This window comes from Phoca vitulina, unplaced genomic scaffold (genome assembly GCF_004348235.1).
Source record: "Phoca vitulina isolate PV1807 unplaced genomic scaffold, GSC_HSeal_1.0 scaffold1, whole genome shotgun sequence".
NCBI classification, from domain to species: Eukaryota; Metazoa; Chordata; class Mammalia; order Carnivora; family Phocidae; genus Phoca; species Phoca vitulina.
In genome coordinates this window covers 23,330,727-23,351,565 of record NW_022589704.1, presented here as the reverse complement: position 1 = coordinate 23,351,565, position 20,839 = coordinate 23,330,727, and the positions used below count along the sequence as shown (strand labels likewise).

The 20,839-nt window shown below is 36.2% G+C and overlaps 1 protein-coding gene across 1 annotated transcript in view; it reads left to right on the top strand.

Moving 5' to 3' along the window:
• The window catches only part of SPAG16 (sperm associated antigen 16), a 947,698-nt gene that overhangs the window by 131,151 nt on the left and 795,708 nt on the right, over positions 1–20,839 (top strand). The window contains exon 10 of the mRNA XM_032402814.1: positions 11,826–11,953. Coding sequence (XP_032258705.1) covers positions 11,826–11,953 — 128 coding nt within the window. The remainder of the gene's footprint in view (positions 1–11,825; positions 11,954–20,839) is intronic.

Genomic DNA, 20,839 nt, shown 5'->3' with positions numbered 1-20,839 from the left:
TCTTGGCTCTTTCCATACTTTGGCTATTGTGGACATTGCTGCTATAAACATCGGGGTGCACATACCCCTTCAGATCACTACATTTGTATCTTTGGGGTAAATACCCAGTAGTGCAATTGCTGTGTCATAGGGTAGCTCTATTTTCAAGTTTTTGAGGAACCTCCATACTGTTTTCCAGAGTGGCTGCACCAGCTTGCATTCCCACCAACAGTGTAGGAGGGTTCCCCTTTCTCCGCATCCTTGCCAACATCTGTCGTTTCCTGACTTGTTAATTTTAGCCATTCTGACTGGTGTGAGATGGTATCTCATTGAAGTTTTGATTTGGATTTCCCTGATGCTGAGTGATGTTGAGCATTTTTTCATGTGTCTTTTGGCCATTTGGATGTATTCTTTGCAGAAATGTCTGCCCATTTCTCGATTGGATTATTTGTTCTTTGGGTGTTGAGTTTGATAAGTTCTTTATAGATTTTGGATAGTAGCCCTTTATCTGATATGTCATTTGCAAATATCTTCTCCCATTCTGTCCGTTGTCTTTTGGTTTTGTTGACTGTTTCTTTTGCTGTGCAAAAGCTTTTTATCTCGATGAAGTCCCAATAGTTCATTTTTGTCCTTGCTTCCCTTGCCTTTGGCAATGTTTCTAGGAAGAAGTTGCTGTGGCTGAGGTCAAAGAGATTGCTGCCTGTGTTCTCCTTTAGGATTTTGATGGACTCCTGTCTCACATTTAGGTCTTTCAACCATTTTGAGTCTACTTTTGTGTGTGGTGTAAGGAAATGGTTCCGTTTCATTCTTCTGCATGTGGCTGTCCAATTTTCCCAACACCATTTGTTGAAGAGACTGTCTTTTTTCCATTGGACATTCTTTCCTGTTTTATCGAAGATTAGTTGTCCACAGAGTTGAGGGTCCATTTGTGGGCTCTCTATTCTGTTCCATTCATCATTGTGTCTGTTTTTGTGCCAGTATCATACTGTCTTGATGATTACGGCTTTGTAATAGAGCTTGAAGTCCGCAATTGTGATGCCACCAGCTTTGCTTTTCTTTTTCAACATTCCTCTGGCTATTCGGGGTCTTTTCTGGTTCCGTACAAATTTTGGGATTATTTGTTCCATTTCTTTGAAAAAAGTGGTTGGTATTTTGATAGGGATTGCATTAAATGTGTAGATTGCTCTAGGTAGCATTGACATCTTCACAATATTTGTTCTTCCAATCCATGAGCATGGAACCTTTTTCCATTTCTTTGTGTCTTCCTCAATTTCTTTCATGAGTATTTTATAGTTTTCTGAGTACATATTCTTTGCCTCTTTGGTTAGATTTATTCCTAGGTATCTTATGGTTTTGGGTGCAATTGTAAATGGGATCGACTCCTTAATTTCTCTTTCTTCTGTCTTGTTGTTGGTGTATAGCAATGCCACTGATTTCTGTGCATTAATTTTATATCCTGCCACTTTACTGAATTCCTATATGAGTTCTAGCAGTTTTGGGTGGAGACTTTTGGGTTTTCCACATAAAGTATCATATCATCTGCAAAGAGTGAGAGTTCGACTTCTTCTTTGCTGATTTGGATGCCTTTTATTTCTTTTTGTTGTCTGATTGCTGTGGCTAGGACTTCTAGTACTATGTTGAATAGCAGTGGTGGTAGTGGACATCCCTGCCGTGTTCCTGACCTTAGGGGAAAAGCTCTCTGTTTTTCCCCATTGAGAATGATACTCGCTGTGGGTTTTTCATAGATGGCTTTTATGATATTGAGGTATGTACCCTCTATGCCTATACTCTGAAGAGTTTTGATCAAGAAAGGATGCTGTACTTTGTCAAATGCTTTTTCTGCATCTATTGAGAGGATCCTATGGTTCTTGTTCTTTCTTTTATTAATGTATTGTATCACGTTGATTGATTTGTGGATGTTGAACCAACCTTGCAGCCCAGGAATAAATCCCACTTGGTTGTGGTGAATAATCCTTTTAATGTACTGTTGGATCCTCTTGGCTAGTATTTTGGTGAGAATTTTTGCATCCATGTTCATCAGGGATATTGGTCTGTAATTCTCCTTTTTGATGGGGTCTTTGTCTGGTTTGGGAATCAAGGTAATGGTGGCCTCATAAAACGAGTTTGGAAGTTTTCCTTCCATTTATGTTTTTTGGAACAGTTTCAGAAGAATTAATTCTTCTTTAAATGTCTGGTAGAATTCCCCTGGGAAGCCATCTGGCCCTGGGCTCTTGTTTGTTGGAGATTTTTGATGACTGCTTCAATTTCCTTAGTGGTTATAGGTCTGTTCAGGTTTTCTATTTCTTCCTGGTTCAGTTTTGGTAGTTTATACATCTTTAAGAATGCCTCCATTTCTTCCAGATTATCTAATTTGCTGGCATATAGTTGCTCATAATATATTCTTATAACTGTTTGTATTTCTTTGTTGTTGGTTGTGCTCTCTCCTCTTTCATTCATGATTTTGTTTATTTGGGTCCTTTCTCTTTTCTTTTTGATAAGTCTGGCCAGGGGTTTATCAATCTTGTTAATTCTTTCAAAGAATCAGCTCCTAGTTTCGTTGATCTGTCCTACTGTTCTTTTGGTTTCTATTTCATTGATTTCTGCTCTGCTCTTTATTATTTCTCTTCTCCTGCTGCGTTTAGGCTTTATTTACTGTTCTTTCTCCAGCTCCTTTAGGTGTAGGGTTAGGTTGTGTATTTGAGACATTTCTTGTTTCTTGAGAGAGGCTTGTATTGCTATATACTTTCCTTTTAGGACTGCCTTTGCTGCATCCGAAAGATTTTGGACAGTTGTGTTTTCATTTTCATTTGTTTCCATGAATTTTTGTAATTCTTCTTTAATTTCCTGGTTGACCCATTCATTCTTTAGTAGGATGCTCTTTAGCCTCCATGTATTTGAGTTCTTTCTGACTTTCCTCTTGTGATTGAGTTCTAGTTTCAAAGCATTGTGGTCTGAAAATATGCAGGGAATGATCCCAATCTTTTGGTACCAGTTGAGACCTGATTTGTGACCTAGGATGTGATCTATTCTGGAGAATGTTCCATGGGCACTAGAGAAGAATGTGTATTCTGTTGCTTTGGGATGGAATGTTCTGAATATATCTGTGAAGTCCATTTGGTCCAGTGTGTCATTTAAAGTCTTTATTTCCTTGTTGATCTTTTCTTAGATGATCTGTCCATTTCAGTGAGGGGAGGGGGGTGTTAAAGTCCCTTACTATTATTGTATTGTTATCGATGTGTTTCTTTGCTTTTGTTATTAATTGGCTTATATCATTGGCTGCGCCCATGTTAGGGGCATAGATATTTACAATTGTTAGATCTTCTTGTTGGATAGACCCTTTAAGTATGATATGGTGTCCTTCCTCATCTCTTAGTATAGTCTTTGGTTTAAAATGTAATTTGTCTGATATAAGGATTGCCACCCCAGCTTTTTTTGGTGTCCATTAGCATGGTAAATGGTTTTCCACCCCCTCACTTTCAATCTGGAGGTGTCTTTGGGTCTAAAATGAGTCTCTTGCAGATAGCATATTGATGGGTCATGTTTTTTTATCCAATCTGATAGCCTGTGTCTTTTGATTGGGGCATTTAGCCCATTTACATACAGGGTAACTATTGAAAGATATGAATTTAGTGCCATTGTATTGCCTGTAAGATGACTGTTACTGTATATTGTCTGTGTTCCTTTCTGGTCTATTTTACTTTAAGGCTCTCTCTTTGCTTAGAGGACCCCTTTTAATATTTCTTGTAGGGCTGGTTTCGTGTTTGCAAATTCCTTTAGTTTTTGTTTGTCCTGGAAGTTTTTTATCTGTCCTTCTTTTTTCAGTGACAGCCTAGCTGGATATAGTATTCTTGGCTGCATATTTTTCTCATTTAGTGCTCTGAATATATCATGCCAGTCCTTTCTGGCCTGCCAGGTCTCTGTGGATCGGTCTGTTGCCAGTCTAATGTTTCTACCATTGTAGATTACATATCTCTTCTCCCGAGCTGCTGTCAGGATTTTCTCTTTGTCTCTGAGACTCGTAAGTTTTACTATTAGATGTCGGGGTGTTGACCTATTTTTATTGGTTTTGAGGGGGGTTCTCTGTGCCTCCTGGATTTTGATGCCTGTTTCCTTCCCCAAATTAGGGAAGTTCTCTGCTATAATTTGCTCCAATATACCTTCTGCCCCTCTCTCTCTTTCTTCTTCTTCTGGGATCCCAATTATTCTAATGTTGTTTCATCTTATGGTATCACTTATCTCTCGAATTCTGCCCTCATGATCCAGTAGTTGTTTATCTCTGTTTTTTCTCAGCTTCTTTATTTTCCATCATTTGGTCTCCTATATCACTGATTCTCTCTTCTGCCTCATTTATTCTAGTAGTTAGAGCCTCCATTTTTTATTGCATCTCATTAATAGCCTTTTTGATGCTGACTTGGTTAGATTTTAGTTCTTTTATTTCTCCAGAAAGGGTTTCTCTAATATCTTCTATGCTTTTTTCAAGACCAGCTAGTATCTTTATAATCATCATTCTGAACTCTAATTCTGACATCTTACTAATGTCCATATTGATTAGGTCCCTGGCAGTCAGTACTGCCTCTTGTTCTTTTTTTTGAGGTGATTTTTTCCATCTTGTCATTTTTGTCCAGAGGACAACAGATGAATGAGAGAACAAAATGCTAACAGGGTAACAATGACCCCAGAAAAATATACACTAAACAAATCAGAAGAGACCTGAAACCAGGGAAAAAGAAAGGGAAAGAAAGAAAAAAGAAAAAGAAAAGGAAAATAAAAAGATTTAAAAAAAAAAGAATATGATCAAATATGATCAGGCTGGTGAATAGATCTACCACATGCTAGATTTTGGGCATATTTTCATCTGTTAGAAGAAACTGCCTCCCAATATTTTAAAGAAAGAAAAGCTTATATATGTACAAAAATAAGGGTAAATACGATGAAGGGATGGAATATGACTGTGAAGATGAAATTTATAAAAGGAATTGATAAGAAGTTGGTTGAAAAAAGAAAGAAGAGAAATTTCAAAAAAAAAAAAGGGGAGAATGTGATCAAGCATGAGACTAGAACAAAGCCATACACTAGAGATTTAGGGTATATTTTGTTCTGTTAGAAGAAACTGTATCCCAAAATTTTAAAGAGAGAACAACTTATATATATACCAAAAATAAGGTTAACTACTATGAAGGGATAGAATATGACTCTAAAAATGAAAAATAAAAAAGATTTTTTAAAAAGGGATTGATAAGATGTTGGTTGAAAAAGGGAAAAAGAAAAATTCGAAAAAAAAAGGAAATTAAAAAAATTAACTTTGAAAGACTAAAGAATCAGGGGGAAAAAAGCCATAAATTCTATGTGCTGTATTCCCCTAGTGCTGGCATTCTGCCATTCTCATTGATCGGTAAACTTGGTCTTGGCTGGTTGTTCTCGCTGATCTTCTGGGGGCCAGGCCTGTTGCCATGGTTCCCAAATGTCTTTGCTGGAGGCGGAATTGCCCCACCCTTGCCGGTTGGGCTAAGTAATCTGCTCGGGTTTGTTCTCGGGAGTTTTGTTCCCTGCAAGCTTTCCATACAGCTCTGGAGGACGAGAGTGAAAATGGTGGCCTCCCAATCTCCGCCCCAGAGGAGCCGAGAACTCGGGGCCCCGCTCCTCAGTGAGCTCCCAGAGAAAAGCAGTCAGTCACTCCCATCTCCACAGTCTCTGGCCGAACTCCGAGCTCACCCGGCCTGTGACCGAGTTTCTATCTCTGGCACCTGACCCTGTGTGGAGTCTCCAAACCCAGCAGATCCCTGTGGTGCACTCCCGTGCCGCTCCTCCCAGGGGAGGAAGGTGAGTCTCCCCAGATCTGCCAGTTGTTGGGTCCCTGCTGGAGGAGCAGTGGCCCGACTGTGCCGCGGATCAGGGTTTATGACAACCCCGAGCTGAGGGCCTGCGCCTGGGCTCCATCTCTGCAGCTGGCTTCCCTGCTCTGATCCCTGGGAGCTCTGCGGCACTCAGGCACCCCTGGTCTGTGACCCCGAGGGTCCTGAGACCACACTGTTCCAGCGAGGGTTCCACCCCCCTCTTAGCCACTGGGGCGACGTCCCTCAGCGGAGCTGACTTCTAAGAGTTCCAATTTGGTGTGAACGGCTCTATCACTTGCCGGTAGTGGCTGACAGAGGCCCCCTCCCTCGCCATTTATCTTCTGGAATATCGCCTCGGATTCCCTTCTCCGCACGTCCTACCTTCCAGAAAGTGGTCGCTTTTCTGTTCAGAGAGTTGCTGCTATTCTTTTCTTCGATCTCCTCTTGAGTTCTTAGGTGTTCAGACTGGTTTGATTCCTATCTGGCTGAATTCCTGGGACCAGAGGAAATTTAGGTTGCCTACTCCTCCACCATCTTGCTACCTTTAAATAATGTAAATGGCTGATGATTAATCATAATCATTTCCCAACCATATTGGTCAATGTAAACAGCATTAGCTGCTGCAAGAGATAAGATGCAAATCCAAAGCCCTTTCACAGCAAAGGTTCATTCTTAACTTGTGGATGGTGTGACTGTGTGGCTTTCCTCCATTCAGTGACACAGGGATGTGGACAGCCATCTGTCATCTATACCGTCTGTCATCTACATGGCCCTCCAAAGTCATTGTGGCAGGAGAAGAAAAATGGTGAACTATGTCAGGATGTTTAAAGGCTAGGACTGGAGGTGGCTTACATCATTCCTGCTCATATCCTGTTTCAAAACTCAGTCGCTTTACCTCAGTTTAATTGCAAGGGAGGCAGGGAAATGCAGAGGAGCTTTCAGTAGTCTCTGCTACACCTACTAAAATTGGTTTATTTAAATAGTCATTTGAATCTAGGTATATCCAGGTAAGTGATGGTTTGAAAATACTTGGTACAGGGACACTTGGGTGTCCCAGTCAGTTGAGCATCAGGCTCTTGATTTCAGCTCAGGTCATGATCTCAGTGTTCTGGGATCAAGCCCTGCTTGGGCTCCTCACTTGGTGGGGAGTCTGGATGTCCCTCTTCCTCCCCCTCTGCTGCTCCTTTTCTCTCTCTCTCTCTCAAATAATAAATAAAATCTTTAAAAAAAGGAAAATATTAGGTACAAATTAAAGAGTGTTTCATACGTGTAGGTCTAGTTTCCTTATATATATTACTTTATTTGAAAATTTAAGAAAAAAGCAATACATGCTTAAACAGTAAAGAAAGATATAATATTAAAAGTAAATGATTCTCTTCCCTTTGTTCTGATATCCATTTACCATATCCATTCGTGACCACTGTTAGGTTTCTCTCTCTCTCTCAAAATGTTTTATACAGGGGCGCCTGGGTGGCTCAGTCGTTGAGCGTCTGCCTTCGGCTCAGGTCGTGATCCCAGGGTCCTGGGATCGAGCCCCACATCGGGCTCCCTGCACCGCGGGGAAGCCTGCTTCTCCCTCTCCTACTCCCCCTGCTTGTGTTCCCTCTCTCGCTTTGTCTCTCTCTGTCAAATAAATAAATAAAATCTTTAAAAAAAAAAATGTTTTATACATACATTAGTGCTTATCTATGTAGATCCTTTTTATTTTATAAAAATGGGATGATTTTATTTATATGCTATTGTGTACATTTCTTTTTAAGTTAATAATCTATCAAAGAGCTAATTCTCTATAAATACATATAAATTTAGAGTGATAATCAAAATATTTAACAACCATTATAACATGGGCACTGACCAATCAGAATGGATGCTGGATGTGGAATGGGAGAAAGGTCCTGGAGCCTCAGGTGTGCTAGCAATTACTTTAATTAGGGCATGATGGTGAATAAGTTGGGGTCAAGGGTTAGTACCTGAAGAAGGGGCTGGGGTGGTGGAGGGAGAGGAACATGGAGGATATGCTCAGAGTTTCAATTGTTTGCAAGTAGTATGAATATCTTTCAGTATTTTAAGTATCAGCAAAGCCATACTGGTGCACTAGGGTTGTATCAGTCCATGGAATCTATCAATATAATGACAATATCTGCAATTAGTAATCTTAACTGCATATCTACTTCGTTCCAATAGATTTATTGCTTATTTTTTCACCTTAATATCTTCTGCATATTTATACTCTAGCTTTTCTCAATGATGTAATTTTTCATTTATGCTGCTCCTTCGTGAGACTCTGAGTCCTTCAATGGAAGGAGTGTATTCCACTTTTGTTTTTGGTCTGTTAACTAACATAGTACCTGATACAGAATAAACATTCAAATGTTGAGTCAGTAATTTTGAACTTCAGGTTCAAAACTGGTCTGGGTAATTCCCTTGAATGTTAGATCAATGGAAAGCAAAGAACAAGATAGAGAAGCAGACATGAGTTGAATGGCATAGATACAGGGCCTGAAAGACACCTGGATACCTAAGAGACTCCTGTGGAGGGAGGCCCAGTGGATAGTTTGGCTTCCTAATCAGGATAGATTCAGGGAATGCCTAACTGATACATCACTGAAATAGCAAGAGAGTTACCCAACTGGTTTTTCATCCTTTGAATATATAGGCAGGGAGACTATATTTGATTCCTACTGGCTGGCCAGTGAAGCAAGATTTCCTTTTATTATTGATCCTGGAACAAACAGAGATAATCAACAGTTAACTAGATATGGGACCGGGATTCTGACAGGTGGGATCATACTAAAATCTGCCTTAATCAATATCCTAGGAGAATATTAAACCTGAAAGTTGAGTTGGATAAAATATTTTATAATAAATAAATAGAGAATAATATAATTCATAATGAATTTATTAACTGGCTGAAATTAACATGTGCCACTAATTGCAGCAATAATAAAAACATCTGCAGAAATAGCTAATGATTATTAAAGATTTATTAGGTGCCAAGAATGTGATTACTGCTTTATAGAGATTATCTCACTTAATCCCCACAGCAGCCTATTAATCAGGTGTGATTTTGGTTGTATTTTACAGATAGAAAAATGCATCCTAAAAAGTTTGTTAAATAGCTTGTCTAAATTCACATGCTAGTATGTGGTGGAACTCAATCCCTAGGGAAAGCCAGGATTTTTTTTTTTTCAATCCTGACTTTTATTTCACATGGGGAACTTTAAAATAAATACCAACATCAGAGCCTTACCCTGGGAAATTATTACTTAATTGGTCTGGGGTGGGATCCAGTGATACTGGTATTTTCTAAAAAGCTGCCTGATGATTTCAACGGGTAGGCAGAGTAAAGAACTACTGACCTATCAAAGCGTATTATTGAAAGTTTAGCTTTGCCCTCCAGTTGTACCTTGTCAATACAGAGAAATGATAATGGTATGTAGCTTGAACGAATAGTTTTAAAATTTATTTTACTCCCTCTGTTCTCTATGCACAGTCCTTATTTATGTATCCCACATTTGCCTCACTGATCCTGCCTGCCCATTTATTTGCTTTTGTTTCCTGGAACATTTCAGTATACATGCTGGGCGATGCAAAGGATCTTACATTTTGCCTCTGCAAGTGCATTTATGTTTAGATAGGATTGCTGTTTCTAGGCCTTCACTGCTCTTAAAAATCTTCCTTTAAATAGTTGTTCAGGTATTATTATGTTTTCCTGTATTTTCAGCGATACCAAAGAGGCTGTAGCTGATTTGGTTTTATTAAGCTTGGTTGATTAGATTTTATTAAATGTCTCATTGTTTTAGTTTTATATAATGATTGGTTTAATAGTGCTTGTAAAAATTGCTGTGGATAATAAGTTTATGGTTCTAGATTTTTCCATGTAGTCAAAAAATTATATAAGACTGGATTCTGATTCACCTTGCTACATTTTCTGGCATAATAGTTTACCCTCCCTCCATTTCCAACCCAAGAAACATTATTAAAGTGAATTTTCATCACAATGATAGTAAAATGGATAAAAGGCATAAACATACATTTCAGAAAAGATGAAGTAAAAAAAGAAAAAAAGAAACACGAAAACTAAACCTAATCAATCAATTTAAGAAATGTCAATATTGTAGTTTTTATATGAATTAGCAACAATTTTCCCTAAGACTTTTTACCTTATAGATATAATTTACATATATTTATATTATTTTTATCATCCATGGTGTCCTCATGCTAGAATGCAATCTCCACAAGGAAGGGCATTTTGTCTATTTTGTTCAAAGACATAAGAGCTAAAACCTGTGCCTGTCATGAAGTAGACACTCAATGATAAGTATTAGTCAAAGAAATAGTTTACTGAATGTATTATTTTATTTCAGTTATTTTTTTTTGTTTCAAGTTTTTATTTAAATTCTAGTTAGTTAACATATAGTATAATATTGGTTTCAGGAGCAGAATTTAGTGATTCATCACTTACATACAGCACCCAGTGCTTATTATAACACGTGCCCTCCTTAATACCCATCACCCATTTAGCCCATCCCTGAATGTATTATTTTAAATGTAAGTGTGTGTGTGTATGTATGGATAGCATTAACAAAGTTGTGGTGAATTGCACACAGTATTATATGACAGGCAGTATATAAATTCCTATAACATTTCTGAAGAGCAATCTGTGAAGAGGAATCATGTTTTTTGTTAAGTATTTTATTCAAATTATTTATACTTTTAGAATTGTGCTTTAAGAATATAATCAGTGAAGGGCAGATTTATAGACAGAAAAGTCTGTTCATAGCATTGATAATCATAAGGAAAACAAAGATAACTGAATGTTAAATAAAATATGGCATTTATTCTTTCAAAATAGACTAAATAGAGTGAAAATACAGCGGTACAATGTTAAACAAAAAATGGAGGGTGGATAATAGAATATGGTCTCAATTTTATGAGGGACATATTATTACATCAAAGAGCTAATAGTAATTATATCTCTGTGGTGAAAATAAGATTTTTAAAATTTTTTTTCTTTGTAGTATATGGAATGCATGATATTTCTATATGAATATGTGTTACTTTGTTAATCAGAAAAATACTTCATTCATAAAAATTGGTTTTATCATTTTCTGACTCTAATATAACCTCCACAGGGGCAAGACTTTTTATCTGCTTTGTTCATTGGTGGATTCCCCATGCCTAGAATAATGTTTGAGATAAAGTAGCACTTATAAATATTTTTTGAATGAATGAGTACACAAATGATATACCTCCCTCTCTAAAGGCAATTCCAAAGCATTAAGAATAAGTTGATTGATTACTTCCTTCTTTTGTAGAGTTGAGCAATTAATCCATCCATTATTAAGCATTAATTAAGTGCCTGTTTATAGCATATTTTCCTTCCACTGCTACTTTCTCATGGACTAAAAATGATCTTTGATCTCCAGTTACAATTGCTTGGCAGATGTGGATTCTACTGTTTGTGAGATTTAAAATAATTATGACAAATATTTTACCTTTAGTAAGTGCCTTTAAATTAGCCCTGTGTTTTCAGGTTTAAGAAGAAAACTATAATTAATTCAATAACTTATGTTATTATTCTGTTTTCCAGTGACAGTGTTTTTGGTTCACCATTTATAGAAGACAAAAGGGGTATAAGAATAATCACAGATTTTGCTGACATTACTGTTGGGGATGGAAACTTATTGAAAAAGGACAATTGACCAATAATATAAGACAATACCATATTGTACTTCATTGTAATTTAATAGGGGATGTTTTTAAATGATTTTTCCATGTTGCATGCAGTTTAGACTTATGCAAATAGATATGTGCCTTATTTAACATTTTATCTTTTTTGCATGCTTTCTCAAAACTAGAATAGGAAATGAAGGACTTAAGGTAACTCCTGAGGGAATATAATAGTAATATTTATGTTGTAATTTAATATTAAATAAGATGGTATCAATGTGTAGTGTACAGTGATATGGCTATTTTACACATAGCTCTTGCTTTTTCTTTTTCCTCTAGGATTCAGAATTTCCCACAGATATGCAACCAAATCCAAACCTGTATTTACGTAAAGAAAATATTGGTCCAGCAAAATTTGACTACAAGCTGAATAACATTTTTAGACTTCATGAGCTTCCAGTGAGCTGGTAGGATTCTTGATGTTTTATTAATGCCTTTGGGATTTTATTGTCATGTCTAAATTGTGTTGCTCTTATAGCCATTCATGGTCAAAGTGGTTTGCTCTTAGCCTGTTTCCAAATTGCTACTCATAACAGCAAAAGAATCTGCTTATAGCTGCTGCAAGAATCTTAAAACTAATTGGTTTAGGCACTTGGTGGCAGTGCAGACTAAGTGCATTATGGTGTGTATTTATTGTAGAGGTTGTAGTGTAGGCTTGAAGCACAGATCATCGTTTCTAGAGAGGTTTGTAGGATTTCTTTTAAAGTTGGGATCTCAGCAACTATGCATTTCATTTGATTATTTTACTTACAGTTTTACCAATTAATGTTTTTTCCTCATTAACAAATCATTTATTTTGTTTTTGAAGACTATAGTTTTGTGAACCATAATCACATCAGTTTAAAGACAAATCTTATTACTTGGTATTTATTAAAATGCATTATTTTATGAATCTGCATATTTATATATATATGGGAAACTTATTTTAAGTCTTATAAAATTTTTACTCATATTCAGTTTTCAAGAAAAATATTAATGTGGATAATCTGTATATATATATTCTATTATTTAGTTCTGTGGTATATTAAAATTTTAGGAGTAGCTTTTATATATGATCATGGATATATCATTTTAATTATGGTTTAGGTAAGTAATATTATTTTCTTACATTTGTTCATATATTCCCAAGTTTATGTCATCAATCTTCAAGAAATTTTAGATTTGTAAAAAATATGTGGCAAACATAATGTAATTGCTCCTATTGTATTTAATGAGGACAAATGTCTCAGAATAAAATGTTAACCAACTCTAATAACTTACATACAGTGACCTGTGGTGAGTATTTTTTTTTTTCTTTTGCAAACTTTTCTCTGCTCCCAATGACTGGATGTGTTATTTATTTTCTAAATCCTATGTGTTTGATTATTTCCATGTAGCAAGAATATTTATTGTCTGTGGTATCTTACAAGTACAGCAGATATGATCTTATCTGCCCTGATCAAAACCAGTAAGTTAATGAATTGAAAGGGTCTGTTAGTAAAGGAAGCCATAAAAATGACACATTCATACCTTAAGTATTCTACTTGGACTTAAAACAATGCATTTACATTCCCATGCCAGTCTTTTGATGTAAGGTCATGGCTTTTTCTTTGATTAAGTGACTATTGATTGGAATTCTACACCGTATTTCTTGCATAAGCTATACAAATAATGTATCGCTTACAGTTTCAATTTTGTGATTTCCTTAATCTGGAACAAGAACTTGAGACACCCGGAAGAAGATCCTCTCACCTTTCCGTAGCATTAATTTAATTTTCATTGACAGCAGCTCTCCTTATCACACTCATATTTCATCACCTTGATTAATCTTTAATTACATTACAATAGCAAGCCCAACTGGCTTATAAGGAGGGTTAGTAACAAACTCCTTGGAACTCTGTGTAATCATGGACCTTAGCTGGTGGGCGTAGCCTGTGCTGGTCTACGGGGGCATGGTCTGAGAGCTCTGAGCAATCAAGGTGCAATGAGCACAACTAGTGTGTTTTACAGAGAAAATAACAAATGCTGGTCAATCCAACAATTAAGTTGAGGTTAAGGGAAAAACTTCTATTAAATGAAAATGAAGAGAAGAGAAGGAGGGAAATATTTAACTTTTAGTAAAAGACAAAATCTGGATTTCAGCTTCATTTCCAGCCTTTGGAAAGACAGCTGCCCTGGTAACTACTACTACTACTACTACTACCAGGGAATAATTTCTCTGTCACAATTTTCACTAGTTAGCCCATTAGGAGAGAAGACTAACATTATAAGTTAGGCAGTAAAAAAAAAAAATCAATCACTAGTAGAAATAATCACTAATCTTCTAGAGTAACATACTTCAAAGGAGGAATAAGCTATGACTTTGGGACAACACATTTACCTGAGCCTTTTCTTGCCTGTCTTCTTCATTGCCAGTTTGTGTCAGTTGCTACTTCCTTATACCACTGTTTCTTCATTGTCACATGCTTGCTTCTCTCCCCACTATTTTATTCTACTTCTTTCTCTATACTGTCATTCTATGCTACCAACCATTAACTAGCCATAATATAAAATTCAGTTATAAATTTTCAGTGTTGCTCAAATAATTTTGTATTCTCTGTTAATTTTAAAACCAAATCACTCACTCCCGGACCCCACATACACACACAGAAGGGTTTGGTACTTTATGGTTCTGTAATAAAATGTTTATTGACTTCTTGATATGTTTCTTTAAGGAATAAAGAAAAGGCTTTTGTTTTATAAGTAACTATTTTTGTTTGTCAGTTACCATCAACAGAAATTAAGTTCTTCCTCTATGGTGTATAGATTTCTTAATCAAAATAATAATAATAATAATAATACTAAAAGTATCAGTAATAACAATAAGCATCTATAAATGCTAGAATTCAGCTGGTTTATACATGCTATATTTAACCTTTGTATTTCTATAGGGCATTTATTATTTTCCCACTTCTCTCTCTCTCTCTCTCACACATGTGCACACACACACACACACACACACACACAAATGAAGCTCAGAGATTTTGAGAGTCACGGAGAAAGAATTTGTATCAGGTCTGGTTAACTCAAAAGCAAACCCCTAAACAGTGAATAAGCCATGTAATTATTTTAAAGAAAAATACTGAGGAAATAGTGTCTATTTTTACAATCAGGCATACAAATTTGCCAGTAACATACAACTATATAATGTACGAGTTTGGCCAATATCCTTTTTTCCCCTGATAATTGCTTTAAACTTAGATATTAAAATAATTAATTAGATTGTATTTATACACAGAATTTGTTAATTATATGTTTTTTCCTTGGAAAAACAGCTATATTAAAATGTATTTTTACTGTTTTTCTAACAAGGTCAAAATAAAATAAATGCATATTAAATTCCAGATAATTTAAAAAGTCTTAATGTCGTACTAATTTGCATTTTTATAGAGTGCAATTTCATAGGTTGAAGAACCAGAAGGATTTTAAATCAGATTAGTTAAGAGAATTTTTAAGTTCTGATTTAGGTAGAAGTCTTTTTCCTACTTTCACAGGGTGGTTCCTTTCAGCATAGAAAATGTCCTTCAGTAACTCCTGTTAGTTAAAAATACTTTTTTTTTTTTCTTGGCCAGACGAGCCCCCACCACACCTATGCTGTTTCCATAGAAGCTGCTCTGCTCATTTTACCAAAAAGGTTGGCAGCAGTGCGGATGGAACTAACATCCTCTACTTGTTCTTTCTGTTCTCCCCTCCAGTGGAGTTTCCTTTCTTTCCTCTGCCCTGAAGCTAGTTTTGTCAGTCATTTGCTCTTTCAGTGCCTACCACCAGTCCCACTTAACTGTTCTTGTTTTCTTTACCTCTCAGGTTCAGTCAATACAACCTACCACGCCTGCTTTTCCTCTCCTGACTCCCATTATTTTTATGGTCCTGGTTTTCCTGCTGACTCCCAAGCTGTCCTGCTCAGCATCTTCAGGGGGAGGTTCCTTTCTGCCAGACTTCTGGTTGATTGATTCAGCCTCCCTCCACTCCTTCCTGGCTCAGCCCTACAGCTTCTTCTTCTCACTGCTACACTTCCCCAGGTGACCTCTTCCATCCTCAGGCTATAAATACTCTCCATATGGTGATAATCCCCGTGGTGATCTCTCTACCATTGACTTCTCCCCTGAACTTCGGTATCTAATAAATTTCTCCAAAATGTCATGTCCAGAAAGAATTCTTTTTCTTTTTCTGCCAGAAAACCTGGTCTTCTAATCTTCCTCATTTTTGTAAAAGCAAAATGTGAACTTCTGTGAATTTACACAAGCTAAAGGCCTAGGAGTCATTGGGATTGCTCATTCTCTCACCCTGCATTTCCCACCATTAAATCTACCATTAAGTCTGATAGGCACTTCCTCCAGAATACATTTACATATTTTATATCTCTCCTATTTCAAAAGCCTACTAATTCACCCTACCTTACCCTATAATAATTCACTCACTTCACAATAACCAAATAGATCTTTTAAAAATATAAATCAGGCCATAAGATTCCCTGCTTTAAATACAATAATGTCTTCCCCTTATTTTAAAATAAAATCCAAACTTCATCATGTGGCATAGCAGGCTCTGCAAGTCGTCTCCTGCCTACCTCTGGCCAGATGCTCCCTCACATTCCCTGCCCAGTACCCTCTGCTACCTCAGTCTTCGCACTATTCTGCAAACATGCCGCATTTACTTCTGCCCCAGGTCTGTGTACTAGTTTCTTCCCTCTACTTGTGTTGTTACACCTCTCATTTTTGCACGTGTGACTTTTTCATCTCTAATATCTCAGCTCAAATATTACCTATCCAGAGAGGCAGTTCTTAAAAAATGTATCTAATACTTCTCTCTTCATTCCTCTAGTCATGCTCAATCCCATCATTCTACTTTATTTCCATCATGGTTCTCCATAGGCATGCCATGCATCATAAATTTTAAAGTATTTTATAAAAGTAAAAAAAAAAAAGAACATGAAATGTTAGTGCTTTTCTAGTGTATGTGTGGCAGACTGGCTAGATGCTCACCAAACCAGTTTTCTCTTCCTTGGGCCCATTGGAAGATTATATCTCCCAGCCTTCTTAACTAAGCTAAACTGTGTGATACCAATTCTGACCAAAGCCAGTGTACACCACTACCAGACCCATCCCCTAAAGCTTCCATTGGTATTATGCTGTCTCCATCCTCATTTTCCTAGCTGGAATCAAAGGACTTTGAAACTGATGAATCACATGCTAGAAGGAACATGTGTTCTTGAGTCATCTGTTGCTTGGTGAGTTCCTGACCTTCATCAAGCTTTGTCTGTGGTACTGCTTTAATTGCCCTGACCAATGCACTATATTTCTGTGAAAACAGAGGAGTTAGGCTATGTAAGATGAATGAAATAAGATTTAAAAAGGCTGATAGTACTTTCATATTTACTCATTCATTCAAGAAAAATTTATTGAGCGTTTATCAGGCACTATTGTGGGCAATTAACTAGATACACAGAAATCTGTTCCCAGGGAGCTTATATTTGTTGTAAGGAACAGGTAATAAACCAATAATGAACACATCTATGCTATGGTATGTTTGATGGCCATAAGTGCTGGAGAAAAACGTAAAGGAGGACACAGGGAAATGGAGTGCAGGATGGCTTCAGGTTTAAAGAGAGAAGCCAGGGCTGTTCTGAGAAGGTGACATATAATGGAAACCTGAAGTTAGGTGAGGAAGTGAGACATGCAGAGAACTAAGGATGGAAATCAGAGTTGGGGGAACAACAAATGCAAAGCTCTTAAGATGGGAACATGTCCAAAATGTTCCAACAAGGAGACTAGGATAAACAGAGTAGGTGAGCTTAGAAAAGAGGAGGAGAAAATGAAATTAGGTACTTGGAGACCAAAAAGGGTTTGACTTAAGGGCCTTCTAGATGGCAGTAAAGAGAACATTGAATTTTATTCTGAGAATGCTGGAAAGCTGTTGGAGGACTTTGAAAATTACCTGATTTGATTTACATAACAGGATCACTATGACTGCTGTGTGGATATTAGACTGTCATAGGGGTTAAGGGTAGATAGAAGCTGGCAGACTGGTTAGAAACTATTTCAATAATCCAAGAGAGTTATGAAGATTTTCTGGGCTAGGATGACAATGGTATAGAGGCTAAATGGTAAGATTTTTATTTTTTGATGAGAAAATCAACAGGATTTTCTGATAGACTGGATGTGGAGTGAGAGAGAGGATTTAAAGATGAGTCAGTCCAAGGTTTTTGGTCAGAGCCAATGAAGATACAGTGGCCATTAATTTTTAAGGGAAAAGGTAAGGGAGGGGAAGCTCTGGAATCTGGAACTGGGCATTTTATGTTTGGGATGCCTATTAAACTTCCAAGTAGGCTTAGATTTGGATGAGACCTCTTAGAGTGTACTGTGAACACAATCACAACTGTGTGCACCATCTGGCAAGTGGTTAGATTCATGTCAGCTCTATTCCATGCCCTTCCATGGAAGCAGACATCAGAAATAAAGATAAAGTGACTAAATAACTTCTAATGCAAAAAAGGGGGCATTTTAGAAGTGTAATTTTTAGACATGGGTCAATATAAAGCTTAATTTCTCTTATTGTTTTGGCTATAAATTATATATGCTTATAAGAAACTGCTAGTTATATTTTAAAATGTGAGTTTTCAAATTAAATATTAAATTGCTTTTATGACTATAAATTTAACTGGTATTTTATAACGTATATTTAAAATAAATTTAAATGGTATTGTAATTGGTATGATGTTTATATTCTCCAAACAGGCAAAGAACTTGCAGTTTCTTGAAGCTTCAAGAAAATTCTCCTTAGGAGGATAATAATTATATACAGATAAAAAAATGTGTGTAATCACTGTGTATAAGTAGTGTACAGAATACTTTAAAACACTTTTTACACTATGAGGATATATTCTGTTGGTTTTGTAGTTTACAATATAATAAGGTATTCCGTTAACTTCCATTAAATAATGATAATATTTATGCCATTACCTTTTAAGAAGGAAGAGGTACATGAGTTTACAGTAAATGTAAACATACATTTTAATGATCTGTTTATGTTTTTTGGGTGTGTTCCATGAATAAATATATCATCTAATTAGGAGATTAGATTTTCAATTTATTTCAGATTATCTTTAGTGCCCTTGCATGTATCTGTCTTTAGCTTTAAACTAACTTTGTCTAGACACTTTGGGTTTGTTGAGCAGCTGTCATCTTCCAGATGTTCTGACTTGTTTTTTGGGTCAGCTTACAGCTAAAATTATGGAAAGGTCTTTTCACTGGTCACAGATGATGCACAAAGCATTTTCAATTCTGGTGTTTCATAGACTCAGAGAGAAGACAGTTACCCTTCTGGGGCTATAACAGTTTTTCATTCTGTTTTAATTATCTAGATCCATAGTAATAACCACAGTGACCTACAAGAAGGCATTGCTATTATATTTATATGCTATATTTATTATGCTATTATAATTATATATAGCAATTTTTTGTAGTGCCAAAAATGTATAAAAATCCCACCTATTAACTAAGGTTGGTAAAAACAAAACGATGCTTGTCTCCCTTAGGACATCCATGTTTCAGTTTTTAGAACAAGCAAGTCATTCAGTTTTTGCATAAAACTTTTGCTGGAATATATTATTATGATAAGGCAAGTCAAATTTCCATGAAATGACATTGCAGTAATAATATTCCAGTAAACATGGAAACCATGTCTCACTCCACTTTCTGGCTTAGCTAAATACTAGTATTGCCTGTTACCTACTGTGTGATAGAAAGGGAAATGAAAGTTAAAAACAAAGGTAAAAAACAAAAACAAAAACAAAAAAACAAAGGTTAATCCTTGTAATGTAGAATGTCAGGGAAGATGGTTAGAACAAGTACCAATATATATGTTTGTTTTATTTAGTATTTTATTCAGATTTTCAAACTACATTATATTCACACATATACTTGTAATTCAGTTTAATTAATTAGAGGTGGCAAGACTTGATGAAGTATAAGTAATCAGTGGTTCCAGCGATTTCTGCCATTACTTGATGGGTTGCCTCACTTAAACTTGCCAAGACCTTATCTTTAAAAGTTGATGCATGTGCAATGGTATCTAATAATTTATTTTTTCTTGCTATTCACAATTATATGGTGAATGGATTGTGAACATTAGTGCTTGTGCTGATGGGTTTAAATCTTAAACAATTTCAGCAATTTTTTATATGACCATGACTAGGTTGATATTGTCATATTCATTTTATATTATTTTTTCATATCAATGGCATTTCACAATCTAAGAGTAAATAATAGAACTTTTTATTAGATTTATGCACCCAACATATTTAACAATATTTATACTCTGAATTCAACTTTAATTTAAAATGACTGACATTATCTCAGTGCGATGACTGTTAATTCAGAGTACCTCATAAAATAGGACATCCAACTTGCATGTTTTGTGAGTACCTCAAATTTAGCAGGTCTCAAAACCAATTCCCTATTCCACCATCCCCTTCCCCTCCACCCTCACCTTCTTCTTTCTTCCATTTTGGTTAGTGACATTATCATCCATATAATCACCTAAGATGATCTGTGAATCTTAAGTCCTTTTTACCACTTACTATTACATTCAGTCAGTCACTTAAGACTGTATATTCTATATCCAAAATGAGTTGAGCAGCCATTTATTTCAGCCAAAGTCCATCATTTGTCACTAAGCTCCCCTAATAGCTTCCTACTAGTCTCTCTGCCTCCAATTGTTCTACCAATTAGAACTTATCTCCTCTACTGCCATTATAGTAATCTTTCTAAAAATGACTTGATATTTTATTTCTGCTTTAAAATCTTTAATTGTATTTTAAGACCTCAAGACACATTTGGCTCTTCCCAATCTAGCTCTAGCCTATTTTTCTAGCTCTGTTGTACCCCTTGCTTCTGTACCACTATGTTCTACATTCAGTGAAATCTTTTCACATGTTTATATCTTGGCTCACATTCCTTTGGCTGGAATGTATGTACCTCCTTTTCGCTCTTTGCAAATACTCAAGCAACCTAAAAAAATCCCTATCTATAAACCAAACCTCCTTTCTGTTCTCTTGGTCCTAGATACATAATATAAGGGCACATATGTCCTGTTGAATCACATGGTGTGTCTATTTCTCTCAGCCTCTCATCAAGGACTCTTGAGGACATAGATCATGTCTCCTTGTGAATAGCACCTGACATGTAGGATGTGCATAATATCCGTTGAAGGAATGAATGCATGGATTTGAGTGAAAATATTATGTGCAGTCATAATTCTCTAGCCAACTTTTTAAA